The 14462-nt window shown below is 46.5% G+C and overlaps 1 protein-coding gene across 1 annotated transcript; it reads right to left on the reverse strand.

The window, feature by feature from the left end:
- Positions 1 to 2935: 2935 nt before the first annotated feature.
- LOC117966949 (matrix metalloproteinase-19-like) lies at positions 2936 to 12775 on the reverse strand. Its single transcript, XM_059011359.1, has 9 exons — positions 12105 to 12775; positions 9140 to 9228; positions 8596 to 8726; positions 7566 to 7778; positions 6606 to 6851; positions 5939 to 6073; positions 5640 to 5804; positions 4561 to 4688; positions 2936 to 4019 (listed from the first exon to the last, which is right to left on the reverse strand). The coding sequence occupies exons 1-9, from the start codon at positions 12198 to 12200 to the stop codon at positions 3783 to 3785; spliced, it is 1440 nt and encodes a 479-aa protein (XP_058867342.1). The 5' UTR covers positions 12201 to 12775; the 3' UTR covers positions 2936 to 3782.
- Between the last annotated feature and the right edge of the window lie 1687 nt (positions 12776 to 14462).

A 14462-nucleotide genomic window follows, 5' to 3' on the forward strand; every position in this document is an offset into this window, starting at 1 on the left:
CTGCCAACAGTGCCTGGCTTCTACCACACAATCACAATTACAACTCGTCTCCATGGCAACACAGTTTAGTCTGGTTGCCATAGGAATGTTTGTTTTAGACAAACTTGGCCTCACAGCGGCCATCTTGTTCCAGCAAATCTGCTGTGTGACTGTGTCCAGGAATCTGGTTGCCATATGGACAGCAGGTTTGCCTTAAGCCATGTTTATGCTTCTCTGAACTAAAAACATATTTTTATTTTATTTTTCTTTGTAAGTAGAAGTCTCTCCTGAGTGGCGGCCATTTTGTTGACCCGTTATTGAAGCTTAAGAAGGTTTTTATAAACTTCACCATAGAAACACAGTCAGTGCCTTAGCAACAGATAAAAACCACAGCTTTGTGATGTCAGTCAGTGACATCATACTGCTTCACAGGGATTTAAATAAAGCTTTGTTTCAGACTTGACAAACTCTGTGCTGTTCCAAGGACTCCCACCGGGTCTTATAATTGTGGGCTCCTCCTTACATTTAAGAACAATACAAGAGCTCCACTCAGACAAGGGTGATGTCCTAATATGCTCCCCCCAGTACTACCAGTAAGATGTAGTATTGCCTGAACAGCGTTCCTGTTGCAGGGGAAGGTCTGCATTAAGACACAGCCTTGTCTTGTGGTTAGTTTGGCAGACCATGCTGAGATAGCAGAAGAAACGCTTTATAAAACGAGTTAGTGCTGAACAAAGGGGACTGAAAGCCTTTATTACTAAGAGTGTCACGGTGCACTCATGTCACGATACGCACCACGACGCGTGTGGCGGTCGACTGCTTGAGTGATGCATAGTACCATGAAATGATCGTGAAGGAGCATTTTGTTAAGAACTGAGATAGGGAGAGCTATGAAACACGCTTCTGCTTCATTGCAGTGAGCTGTGTCGTGCTTGCAGGGTGTTTCACAGCACACAGAGCCCCCCCGGCTTCTCTGAGGGTTATTTACATCCCTGGTGCTAACAACTGAAGCACTTCAGTTTGGGGTCTGTTTTGTTTTGGGTGTTGAAGCCAGCGATGCTTAAAATGTCAGGAGTTTGAAGCTGACGCCACGAAGAGCTAAGTGCTGAGTCCAGAGAACTTGGTATTAACATCAGCGTAAGTTATGGATGCTATCAGATTGTGGGGATGTAGGGGTGTCTGTGTCTGTCTGTTTGCATGTATCTGCTGAAGCGCTTATCCGATGTCATGAGGCTAGGGAGTACCGATTCTAGACTGCGCTGTGCTTGCTGCTGATCTGCATCGTGGGCATCAGCTTTTCATCATCCTGGTGGCTCTGGTTTTGATTTCCCATGAAGATACAAACCTGTGTTTGTCTAATGAATGACCGGCCACAGAGGTCGCTTCTGATACCCTGAAAAACTAGGTGATGCCTCCCAAGTTTCATCACAATCGGAAAAGCAGTTCAATACAGAGATGAAAAATACAGTAGATCAGTCTCTGTAAAGGACTTTGGCAAACAGAGGCAAGATGAACCAGTCACAAAGAGAACCACACTCAGTGTCCTGGAACCTCAGACCAGCTGGTTCGTGTCTCCGCTGCTCTGATTTCAATAGAAAGACATGCTGTTTTATTATTATGATGTCTCCTGAAATCTCAGACTTCTGGCTGCTGCAGAGCATCAGTGATTTACACAGGAGCCTCAATGCTGTGATATCTTTGTACTAACTCTTGTTACGTGGTTTATCAGTTTTGAGGGGTAAGTTAAATACATTTGATCGTTTCCTTCTGAGTTTTTTTTCCTGTAAATGTAAGGTAATATGACTCCTAGTGCTTAGCAGTATGAGCCATTCCAGATTTCACTGTGATCTTAAAGATTAAAATGTAATAATTGTATTTATTTTTCCCTTGCCATATTATGTTAGCGAGCGGTTGTAGACCAGTATTGCGCGCTGTGTGCAGAGTTAGCTGGGCCAGCTGAGTTGAAAGGTCACCTGAATGGAGTGAGAATGTCTTTTCAGAGCCTGGCAGTTTGGGTTTTCTAGACAAGCTCCGACTGATAGAGTAAAATGAGAAGTGAATACTGGGGAACCCAGAGCCAGTCAGAATGATAGCAAAACATGTTCCATTTGTAATATAAGGAAATGATTCACTGGATTATGTGAGAATGGAAGGCTGCTGTTTTCTCACATTAAAAAAAGCACCAGGAATAGATTTGAGCCACTTTGTTTAACTCTCAGCTAAAAAGCAGTGGAAGTCTTTATTTGACATGAAGTATTTGTCCTCTTAAATCTGTGAATACTCTAATCCAGTCTGAACTAACTGCACTTTTTAAAGAAACAATTACACTTCTAGAAATGTTTTTTTGTTCTTTACAAGATCAAGTTGTATAAATGTATATCCTTGTGTGTAAAACCAACCCCCTTCATTCTAACCAGACACTCTCTGTTTCTCTAACTTACAGTTATTTGTGTAAAAAGGAATAGTTTGCCTTGTTAATAAAACTGTAAAATAGTTTATGCCATGTTTTGACTGGCTGCAGTCAATTAGACTTCAGTGTCCTTATCAGTATGTTTATAAGAAAATAAATTATATGGAAATGTATCAGCCTCACTGGTGTTTTCATGTGAATGTGGCTTGTGTGTTTGAATCTGTGCTGTGCATGTGTACATATCTGGTATTGAACTATAATATATATAGAGAATATTGTAGAGAGTTCTGTATGATGCATGCTGGTGTTCACTCGTGGGCTCACTGGCCACTCTAGTGAAAATCATCTTGTATTTCACAAAGCACACTTAGAATATATAGAATCATTTATCAGCCAGTTTCAATGTGATGTCATTTCTGTCTGTAGACAGTTACAGATGGCTGCAGCGCCATCTATCTGCAGGTTATCTTATCTTTGTGTGGCATTGCTATATCAAACACAGGTGTTCATTCACCTACACTTCATAATAATCTCACACACTCAAACTTTTTTTTTAAATATTTTTTTATTTGTTATCAAAAAACTCCAACCTTCCCAAAAAGGTTTTTATTAAAAACAAAAAAAGCTGCGTAGTTAACCAGTAACTGCTGCAAGCTGTGAGCAATGACATCATCACCCTGCACATCTGTGTTTGCTATTTACTTACAGGCTGTGGCAAAACAGAAACCCAAAAAATTGTATACATATCTATATATATATAAATAAAACAACTGGCAACAGAACTACATGGCTCCCAGTCTGTCGAGATGAGAACACAGCTTCTCGTTGTATTGGTTTCTGGTGAGTTGTGCAAAATCAATTTAAACCCCCTATTGGTCCTTGTAAGAAGTAGCTTGAACATTACTGTTCGAACAAACTCCTTCTGTCCCTGTGCAGAGAAAATACAGAGAGCCGTATTCACTGAGTCTGCATCGCTGTACGATACAGTGGATTCAATGAAAAAACAGTTTGACTAGAAGTCTGTCTCGGTGTCTTCTGTGACCATTCAGAAATACTAAAAGAAACATTCTTAAACACATTAAGAAAGACTTCTAGTCAAAACGCTTGTCGTTGAAACCACACGAAGTGTTGGAAAGCATTAGAAACGAGACTGGGCTCGTGGATTACTTTGAATACGTTTTCAAAACAGGTGAACAAAGCTATTGTCGCTCCCTGCCATACCCTATTTCTGTTGAACCAGTTCTGCTCATTACAAAGTCGGGGGGGGGGGGGTACCCAAAAGAAACTCCGTCAGACGACAGTGAGAGGCTTCTAGTGGAAAGGTCCGTTTCTTTTCCTCCTTCTACTGCAGCCCTGTTGAGTGTTTGAGTTGTGGATAGTTATGATGCCCCTGCTACTTGTGGCACTGCATCCAGCGGTCAGCCTTGCTCAGGGGGTACCCTCGCTCCACCACGAGCTGCTTGTTCAGCCTCCAGTACTGCTCTCCCTTGAAGAAGTACACCTTGCCGTTGCTCCAGGTGAGCGCTGCGTCCAGCCCGGGGGGCGCCCCGGTGAACAGGCTGGAGATGGGCTTGGGGTACACGCTCAGGTCGTTGTAGCTCATCTCGTCCCACTGCCAGTAACCATCGTCCTGCAGGGAGAGGGGAGGGTTAGGTCAGGCATGCCTTTGTACAATTGGCATTTCTCATTCAAAGTTAGTCATCTTTTCAGGGTCCTCTTTGGACACGTGGACCTGTATCTCCTGTCGGCCTCACTCATGGTGAACTTGGAAACTGCTTTTTAATCTTGTCAAACCCATATTCGTGTGTTTGAAATCCCTGCATATCCCATATTGTTAAGAGTGCTTATAAGAGGTAAGTAAATGGATTGTAAAGAAGTCTTTGTCGGCACTCCTTTAAAGGGGTGGCAGTCACAATGGTACTGTGGCTAATAAGGCAAATAGATTTTAACATATTGATTAGCACTCATTTAAAGGGGATCTATGGATAATGTTGCTAGAGCTAATAAGAAGTGAGCCCTGGGTAGCACTCCTGTAATGAGGCAAGTGATGATGTTCCCAGTGCTAACTAATAAGAGAAGGTAATGACTTGCACTCTAAAACTCTTTAGATCACAGAAAACTGATCCCCATCAAAACTTGAGTCTGAAGCAATAAAAAGCCTCTGTCCTCACCTTGAAGAAGAAGATCTTATCGTTGCCCTGCCAGTAGAGGGCAGCGTCGATGTTGGCTGGGATTCGGGTCAGCTGTCTGGGATAGCCGCTGTCCAGCTGGAAATCAGTGTAGCGCCACACCTTGTCACCTGCAAGAGACACACACACACTGGAGTGAGCATCACACAGACACACACACCAGAGTGAGCATCACACACACACAGAGACACACACTGGAGTGATCATCACAGAGACACACACACACACACACACACACTGGAGTGAGCATCACACAGACACAGAGACACACACACACACCGGAGTGAGCATCACACAGACACAGAGACACACACACACACACCGGAGTGATCATCACACAGACACAGAGACACACACACACACACACTGGAGTGAGCATCACACAGACACCGGCCTGAGCAGCACAGACACATTGAAACCTCCTGATGTTACTTCAGTAAACAGGCAGCCCTTATCTAGATTTAAAACGTGCTTCTCTGTAAGGGACTGGGATTTGACAGTGCAGTTTGTGAAAGCAAACAATAAGCATGCAGCTGGTTTCAGCTGCCTGTCTGAAACTCCTCATGCTATGTGCTTGGAGAATGCTTTAACAAAGAATTGAAGAGTGCTGTGAAGTGGCTATTTATACAGCAGCAGGCTGTTCCAAACCCTATTAAATATATTGCCGTGAGTTAAGAGTTACTTGACTGTATTATTGTATATTGCTGTTACCACTCTAAGTGACTACAAAGGGTGATGGGAGCTCTGTATAGATGGCCGATTGCATCTTGCAAATAAACTCTGCTTGTGAGTGAGCCAGCTGGACAAGCAAGGGTTCGCCCCAGAACACAGCTTGGAAGTAAACAAGTTAAACACAGGACAAGTATGCGAGTCCCTAGTGGCTCTAACTGTGCCAAGCCCCTATTCAGCACAGCAGGTAGGAGACGCAGAGAGAGTGAGTGGTGGGTGTATGGCGTGTGTCGCTGAGCCACGTCGTTGCTGCTGGTTCAGCGAGACCCCTCAGTGTGGCTGTAGTTCTGGGGTGCGGGAGAGCGCTATGGCTGATGCACCCCTGCTCTTACCCTTCAGGAAGTAGGTCTTGCCGGTTTTCTGCGAGTGCACAGCTGCGTTGAGGTTCCCTGGCAGGTTCTTCCACAGCAGGCTGATCTTGATGGGAGGGTTGTGCCCCGAGTTAGACACTGTCCACACATAGTGACCCTTGAAGGCGTAGGTCTTTCCAAAGGGACCTGAGACAGGCAGGGAGACAGCTCTGTTAGACTGGCACTGTAGTGGTACCGTGGAGTCGGGGTAAACCTCGCATTGTTCTGGTGATCAGGGCAGCGTGCAGGGTGCAGTGTACATGGGGGTGCAGGGGGCTTACCCAGCATGATGGCGTCCAGGTCTGCAGTGCAGGGGTCAGGCTTCTCTCCCTGCTGCTCTGGGACTACCACAGGGGGCGCCGTGGAGGCACTGGGGGGCTGTGCTGGGATTCTGGGAGTTGTGGAGACCCTCTTTCCTGTAACCGAGAGACACAGGAGGGGGTTAATACAAGAGAGAGAGAGACACAGGGGACTAATACAAGAGAGAGAGAGAGAGACTAGGGTTTGCAGGCACAGAACCACACACACACTCTTACATCATCTCCTTAAGGCTGATAAAGACATACAAACATTTTCCCCATAGTTATAGCTGATAGGAATCAATACAAAGATTAAGAGGCAATAGACGAGCTCATTTCTGAAAATGCACCCTATTAGGAGTTCAACTAAAGGTGAAATAACTTCCAGAGGAAATATAAGCTTCTACAGTGAATATGTCCTTTTTGTCACTTGAGCACAGAGGTATGGTAAAGCATATTAAAAAACAAACCATGGTAAACTAACCTTTTATAAAAGTGTCCTGTAGTAAAAGCATAGCACAGTGTAAAAAGCGCAGTGAAAGCACTGGGGCACACAGAGAGGTACTCCAGGGTAAATGCCATGCTAAATTGTATGAAGCTAGACTGCTTCTCTTAGAGCCGTGGTGTATCCTGCGCTTGCCGGACTCACCGTACAGAGCCTGGATGCCGCGGATGTCATCGCTGTGCAGTTTGAAGCTGGGCTTGTAGCCGGTGTAGACGGGAGCCATCAGAGCGCTGGAGTACTGAGAGTGTCCCAGCCCCAGGGCGTGGCCGATCTCGTGGGCCGCGATGATGCGCAGGTTCACCCCGCGGCTCACCCCCTCTGTCCAGTACTCGTCCTCGTCGAAGTGGACCGTCCCTGACTCTGGGATGTCAGCGTGGGCGAGGACACGGCCTGCAGAGACACAGAGACACTGAAACACGTTCTCCACGAGCACTGTGCTGTCCCATCAGCAAGCAGGGCCATTGTGTAGTTCAGGAATGTGTGCAGTGATCAGTAAGCTGTGAACGCGTGCTGCTGGCTGTGTAGTTCAGGAATGTGTGCAGTGATCAGTAAGCTGTGAACGCGTGCTGCTGGCTGTGTAGTTCAGGAATGTGTGCAGTGATCAGTAAGCTGTGAACGCGTGCTGCTGGCTGTGTAGTTCAGGAATGTGTGCAGTGATCAGTAAGCTGTGAACGCGTGCTGATGGCTGTGTAGTTCAGGAATGTGTGCAGTGATCAGTAAGCTGTGAACGCGTGCTGCTGGCTCTGTAGTTCAGGAATGTGTGCAGTGATCAGTAAGCTGTGAACGCGTGCTGCTGGCTGTGTAGTTCAGGAATGTGTGCAGTGATCAGTAAGCTGTGAACGCGTGCTGCTGGCTGTGTAGTTCAGGAATGTGTGCAGTGATCAGTAAGCTGTGAACGCGTGCTGCTGGCTGTGTAGTTCAAGAATGTGTGCAGTGATCAGTAAGCTGTGAACGCGTGCTGCTGGCTGTGTAGTTCAGGAATGTGTGCAGTGATCAGTAAGCTGTGAACGCGTGCTGCTGGCTGTGTAGTTCAGGAATGTGTGCAGTGATCAGTAAGCTGTGAACGCATGCTGCTGGCTGTGTAGTTAAGGAATGTTTGCTCACCTGGCCCGTCGAAGGAGATTGCGCAGGAGTGTCCTTTCCTGTGGAAGGAGATCTTGATGTCCGCCCGCCCCGACAGCACCTCTCGAAAGGTCAGGGGGCTGACCTCGCTCCAGTACTTGAAAGCTGATTTGATGGCAGTGCGGGTCTCAGCCAATCCCATATCAGGGGTGTGGTTATAGATGCGGTAGGTCAGATTCTTCTTGCGCCAATAGCCTGGAAAAGAAAATGGACAGGGCTGTTCTAAATGGGTTCCAGCATGCACCAGGGCCAAGAAAGCAGCGAGGAGCCACACTGGCCTCAACAGTGTGCCTGTCGTTTTAGAAACAAAGGTTGTTCACATTTTTTAGTTTGTGCTAGATATGGCAGGTTAGAATCCCTTTGGAATTGTGGAATGTGGCCAGGCATTAGTTGATTAATTGATTATCAATTAACCCTGAGCACATGCCTTTGAAAAGCTGTAAGTCAGCTTTATTTGGTTAGCTTTGTTTTATAACAGAGTTTTGTATTTTTGTATATATGATGTCCATGTACACTTGTGTGTGTATCCTTCCGCACAAGGGCTGCTGTTGATGCCCTAGTGGCGGACACCCGCAACTGCATCCTGAGTTGCATAACATCTTGTAATGATTGCAAATAAATCTGCGTGTCTGAGCTGAGTGGCAAAGACCACCTCCAGTCTCTGCTGTCCCGCAGAGGATACCCACACCCCTATTACACTGCCTATGTCTTTGTTTAAATTCTTATTACTTTTATAAGATTGTATTCAGTGGAGTGTAAATCAGTCACTGATAGCTGTGATTGAGTAACTGGAGTGTGATAATAACCAGAGGGATTTTATCAGGAGCTTGTCCCCTTTGACTCCCATGATATTCTAAACATTGCAATGTGTTGATGATAAGCGTGACATTACAGGAGTGATATTAAGCAGCTTTGATTAGTATTTGGGTTCCTTTAGAATTCTAGTTCTATAATGCTAGTTCTAGAATGGATCAGTAGTCACATGGCTGCCCTGGCAGTGCCTGCTTCTCACCCAGCAGCCGGTACTTGAGGGTCCTCTGGTTGTAGGGGTCCTCCATGCCGCAGCGAGGCTGGCTCATCATTGCCAGTGTGGCCTCGTCGATCTCTCCAGTCACAGGCAGCTGCATCGCAGCCTGGAAGACCCTGCGACAGAGGAGAGAGAAAGGAGAGGAGAGAGGGCAGAAACTTCAATTACCATTACCATAGACATCATTGTTAAAGTGCTTCACTGACATGCTTCCAACCAGTAACCCCACAGACAGGTCAAATAACCTAGGATGTAACAGAGTCTCTGAGAATAAGGAGTGGGGATGGAATGGGTTACCTAGCCGTATTGTTGATCCTGAATCCCTGGATTCCTTTAAGAACCGACTTGACAAAGTTTTGAGATCAATCACTACTAGCTGTGATGGGCCGAATGAGCTTTCCTTACTTCGAAATGTTCTTATGTGGTTATACTGCCTTTCACCAGCAGATGGTGTGAGAGTGTTGATTTAGTCAGCACTGAATGCTGCATTGTAAAGCATTTGTACAGGACGGTTCAGCGAGTCTCTTACCTGAGCGCCTCCTCGATCTCTTCCGGTTGGAAGGAATGGGACGGGGAGTCGAGGGGCTTTTGAAGATAGCCGTATTTCTCCAAGTAATCCTGGACAGAGACACAGAGAGGGAGGGGGAGTGAGAGACGGAGGAGAATCTCACCTGTTCTGCACTGTAGCTACATAGGTCTCGAACGTGCGGTTTTGAAAGAAACACATGTTATAGCAAACATGGATTTTCATTTTAAAACACCAGGTACTTCTTTAGTTAAAGAAAACCGTACCACTAGTAGCTGTAGGGACTGGGATATAATTGTGCAGTTACAACATTCATCCACTAGGAGCGCCATGCTCTGCAGCCTGTCCGATGCTTTAACCCGGTAACTTGGGAAGTGACTCTATTCTAGTATGTTTTAAAATGAAAATACATACTTGCTATAAGATGTGTTTCTTTTTGAGACCTGTCTATGAATGAAAGTGCACAACATTTATAACACTGTTTTGTTAGCTACACTTTAATGCACCACAGTCTAATGAAAAATGAGACTGGGCTTGCAAGACAGTTATGCAGATCAGAGAAAAAAGCAACACAAGCATGCTGTGATTCATTCAAGAGGACTTTTCTACTGAGGCCCCCGTTGAAAAAAGGAGTTGAGGAATGTGATTTACTTCAATGAAAATGAGAAAGCAATATTCCCACCCCAGGCTATCTACATGTCCAAACCTGGGTCTTAATCTGAAGAGAGGGCTGCGGGGATTAGATAAAACACACAAAAGGGGAGCTCTCTTTCCTATACTGCTAGAGCGCTCTGCAGTGTTGAGAGTGGAGTTCTATTTCCTATACTACTAGAGCGCTCTGCAGTGTGGAGAGTGGAGTTCTCTTTCCTATACTACTAGAGCGCTCTGCAGTGTTGAGAGTGGAGTTCTCTTTCCTATACTGCTAGAGCGCTCTGCAGTGTGGAGAGTGGAGTTCTCTTTCCTATACTGCTAGAGCGCTCTGCAGTGTTGAGAGTGGAGTTCTCTTTCCTATACTACTAGAGCGCTCTGCAGTGTGGAGAGTGGAGTTCTCTTTCCTATACTGCTAGAGCGCTCTGCAGTGTGGAGAGTGGAGTTCTCTTTCCTATACTACTAGAGCGCTCTGCAGTGTTGAGTGGAGTTCTCTTTCCTATACTACTAGAGCGCTCTGCAGTGTGGAGAGTGGAGTTCTCTTTCCTATACTGCTAGAGCGCTCTGCAGTGTGGAGAGTGGAGTTCTCTTTCCTATACTGCTAGAGCGCTCTGCAGTGTTGAGAGTGGAGTTCTCTTTCCTATACTACTAGAGCGCTCTGCAGTGTGGAGAGTGGAGTTCTCTTTCCTATACTGCTAGAGTGCTCTGCAGTGTTGAGAGTGGAGTTCTCTTTCCTATACTGCTAGAGCGCTCTGCAGTGTTGAGAGTGGAGTTCTCTTTCCTATACTGCTAGAGCGCTCTGCAGTGTTGAGAGTGGAGTTCTCTTTCCTATACTACTAGAGCGCTCTGCAGTGTGGAGAGTGGAGTTCTCTTTCCTATACTGCTAGAGCGCTCTGCAGTGTTGAGTGGAGTTCTCTTTCCTATACTGCTAGAGCGCTCTGCAGTGTTGAGAGTGGAGTTCTCTTTCCTATACTACTACAGCGCTCTGCAGTGTTGAGAGTGGAGTTCTCTTTCCTATACTGCTAGAGCGCTCTGCAGTGTGGAGAGTGGAGTTCTCTTTCCTATACTGCTAGAGCGCTCTGCAGTGTGGAGAGTGGAGTTCTCTTTCCTATACTACTAGAGCGCTCTGCAGTGTTGAGAGTGGAGTTCTCTTTCCTATACTGCTAGAGCGCTCTGCAGTGTTGAGAGTGGAGTTCTCTTTCCTATACTGCTAGAGCGCTCTGCAGTGTTGAGAGTGGAGTTCTCTTTCCTATACTACTAGAGCGCTCTGCAGTGTTGAGAGTGGAGTTCTCTTTCCTATACTGCTAGAGCGCTCTGCAGTGTGGAGAGTGGAGTTCTCTTTCCTATACTACTAGAGCGCTCTGCAGTGTTGAGTGGAGTTCTCTTTCCTATACTACTAGAGCGCTCTGCAGTGTTGAGAGTGGAGTTCTCTTTCCTATACTACTAGAGCGCTCTGCAGTGTTGAGTGGAGTTCTCTTTCCTATACTGCTAGAGCGCTCTGCAGTGTTGAGAGTGGAGTTCTCTTTCCTATACTACTAGAGCGCTCTGCAGTGTTGAGAGTGGAGTTCTCTTTCCTATACTACTAGAGCGCTCTGCAGTGTTGAGTGGAGTTCTCTTTCCTATACTACTAGAGCGCTCTGCAGTGTGGAGAGTGGAGTTCTCTTTCCTATACTGCTAGAGCGCTCTGCAGTGTTGAGAGTGGAGTTCTCTTTCCTATACTGCTAGAGCGCTCTGCAGTGTGGAGAGTGGAGTTCTCTTTCCTATACTGCTAGAGCGCTCTGCAGTGTTGAGAGTGGAGTTCTCTTTCCTATACTGCTAGAGCGCTCTGCAGTGTGGAGAGTGGAGTTCTCTTTCCTACACTGCTAGAGTGCTCTGCAGTGTGGAGAGTGGAGTTCTCTTTCCTATACTGCTAGAGCGCTCTGCAGTGTTGAGAGTGGAGTTCTCTTTCCTATACTGCTAGAGCGCTCTGCAGTGCTGAGAGTGGAGTTCTCTTTCCTATACTGCTAGAGCGCTCTGCAGTGTTGAGAGTGGAGTTCTCTTTCCTATACTGCTAGAGCGCTCTGCAGTGTTGAGAGTGGAGTTCTCTTTCCTATACTGCTAGAGCACTCTGCAGTGCTGAGAGTGGAGTTCTCTTTCCTATACTGCTAGAGCACTCTGCAGTGTTGAGAGTGGAGTTCTCTTTCCTACACTGCTAGAGCGCTCTGCAGTGTTAGTTTTTACACATTTGGAAAGTCATATAGAAAAACCCTTTACTGCCACAAAATACGATTTATATATATCTAACCAAATTATTAACTGCACAATTCCATAATAAACTTACCATGGCCTCGGTGTCCGAGTCGCTCCGGTCCAGCACTGCAGACAGGACTGAGAGCGCGGCGGTGGAGAGGAGCAGGGCGAGCCGCAGGGAACGCATCTTCACTGGGGCGAGAAACGAACAAGAGGACTCAAACTGCGAAGACGAGTGTCAGTGCAGGAGAGAAACGAGAAACGTGCAGCAGGCAGAACTGTTCTTTATTTTCTCTTGTCTCTGCAGCTCCAGTCGGTTACTAAATGAAAAAAGGCGGCGTTCAAAAATAAATCAGTCTGTTGTCTTTACCAGTAATATAAAAAAGCACGGAGTCTGTTTACTTGTAAACTTTTTTTAAACGCCTGCAGTATTTTGGTGTCTCTCGCTGTTTTGTTTTCTGCGCCTACCCGTTCCCCGTCTCCCTCTCTGTCTCAGCCTCTCTGCTCTGCCCCTGTAGTTTTTATTCTGCCTCGCTGAGTCTCTGTGAGTCACCCGCTCCCCCCGGATACCGCAGCCCCGGCCTGAGCAATCCCAGTGGAATTCGAGCTCCGAGCCGCGTCAAAGTCAAATCCTGCCCCTGACAGATCGACCACAAAGTGCGGTTACAAGATACACGCCACTATAACACACAGCGGAGCCTGCCAGCACAATCTGAACACACAGTATGAGGGGGCGGTTTGCTGTTCTAGAGAATATTCAGCGTGGTAAAAAATTCTCATATTGTTTCCAGTCAGTTACATAAACCGATTTTGGGGAGGGAAATTGGGAACAAGTGTCCCACACAGTCCAAGCCTGTTTTCAACGGTACTAAATGAATGTATAATATCTGAATGCTCATGTGGTAGAGATTGCGTTTTAAAATGTTTTGCATGTGTAAAGAGGAGGCTGTTTCGTTTGTTCAGATCCAATACTGAAGACCTGCCTGAGTGAGTCCCAGAGCTGTGGGGGGAGGCTCCGCTGGCAGCAGCCAGTCCCATTCTAACAGTTGTGTATTCGTGTTGTGTGTAGAATATAGTGAGGATCTCCAGACCTCTTCTGTTCAGACTGTGGTTCCCACTAACGAACGTCTACAAATAATTAAATTACAGCCTAGGAGTCCAGCTGGGTCACAGCAGCCCTGAGCCGACTAGAGACGGGACCAGAATTCTCAACTGTAGCTTTAGTTAAGAGACCTGGACAAATAGAAACCTGCCATATCTCTCTGCCACTAAAGTGTCCGTTTAAGGTGGCAGAGAGTCTGCAAGGTGTTCATTTGAAGAGACGCTGTACCTGCCCTTTACTCAGTAATTACCACTCTCTAATTCTTATTGTGAGACAATCTATTCACTCTGGGCATGGAAGCACCTGTCAACCGAGCTTCTGAAATCAGCCCTGTATCAGTCTTGCTGTCCCGTGGTGTCTTATAACACATTAGCATGCACTACATTAGGATGAAGAGCGTTTCCCTCAGGAAATCTGGTACACCTACACCTCTCAGGTCTGCACAGCTCAGCATTGCTTTGGGGTCGTGTTACTGGCTGAAAGCAGGTCAAACAGCTGGAGAGGAAAGAAGGCCATGAAGGGGAACAATTTCACCCCCCGGGGTGACCAAGGAAGTGCAGGACTGTCTGAAAACCGGCTAGCAAACTGAGCTTCCCTTAACCTGAATGTTTGAAATGTTTGCTAAAACATGTGTTTCTTTCAATACTGCACATTCATGTAGAAGTGCACAGCTGGTAAGATTCATTGTGTTAGCGCCCAGCACTATCAGTTGTAAGCCTCTCACTGACAGTAAAGGGAAGGAGACTGCAATGCAGGATGTGGCAGTAGTCATTCGTCACTGTTGCGTGCTGTTTCTGGTATATTTCAATATATTTTGTTGCTTGTATCTCCCTAGGGTTCAGACAATGCCCAGGCCCTCTGGCAGAGCTGCCAGTATGATTGGAGTTAATGATAGAGGCTCAAATCAATGGTGTCAGATAGCTGGTTACAGGGGGTACTCCAGAGGCTATAGTTTAAAACGCATGTTAACTCTGTCATTGTCATTCTGTTGTTGAAAAATATCTTTGATGTGAACCGACACATTCTTTTCTGGAAGTCTAAAAATGCCCTTAAAAACAGCGCTGGAGAGCTGAGAATGGTGTGTGTAGACTAGTGCATACTGCTTCCCTCCCTCCCAGTCCCTCAGCTCTAACCACTAGAGCCACACTGCCTCCCTCCCTCCCAGTCCCTCAGCTCTAACCACTAGAGCCACACTGCTTCCCTCCCTCCCAGTTCTTCAGCTCTAACCACTAGAGCCACACTGCTTCCCTCCCTCCCAGTCTCTCAGCTCTAATCACTAGAGCCACACTGCTTCCCTCCCTCCCAGTCCCTCAGCTCTAACCACTAGAGCCACACTGCTTCCCTCCC

The sequence above is a fragment of the Acipenser ruthenus genome, chromosome 42 (assembly GCF_902713425.1).
Source record: "Acipenser ruthenus chromosome 42, fAciRut3.2 maternal haplotype, whole genome shotgun sequence".
Lineage (NCBI taxonomy): Eukaryota > Metazoa > Chordata > Actinopteri > Acipenseriformes > Acipenseridae > Acipenser > Acipenser ruthenus.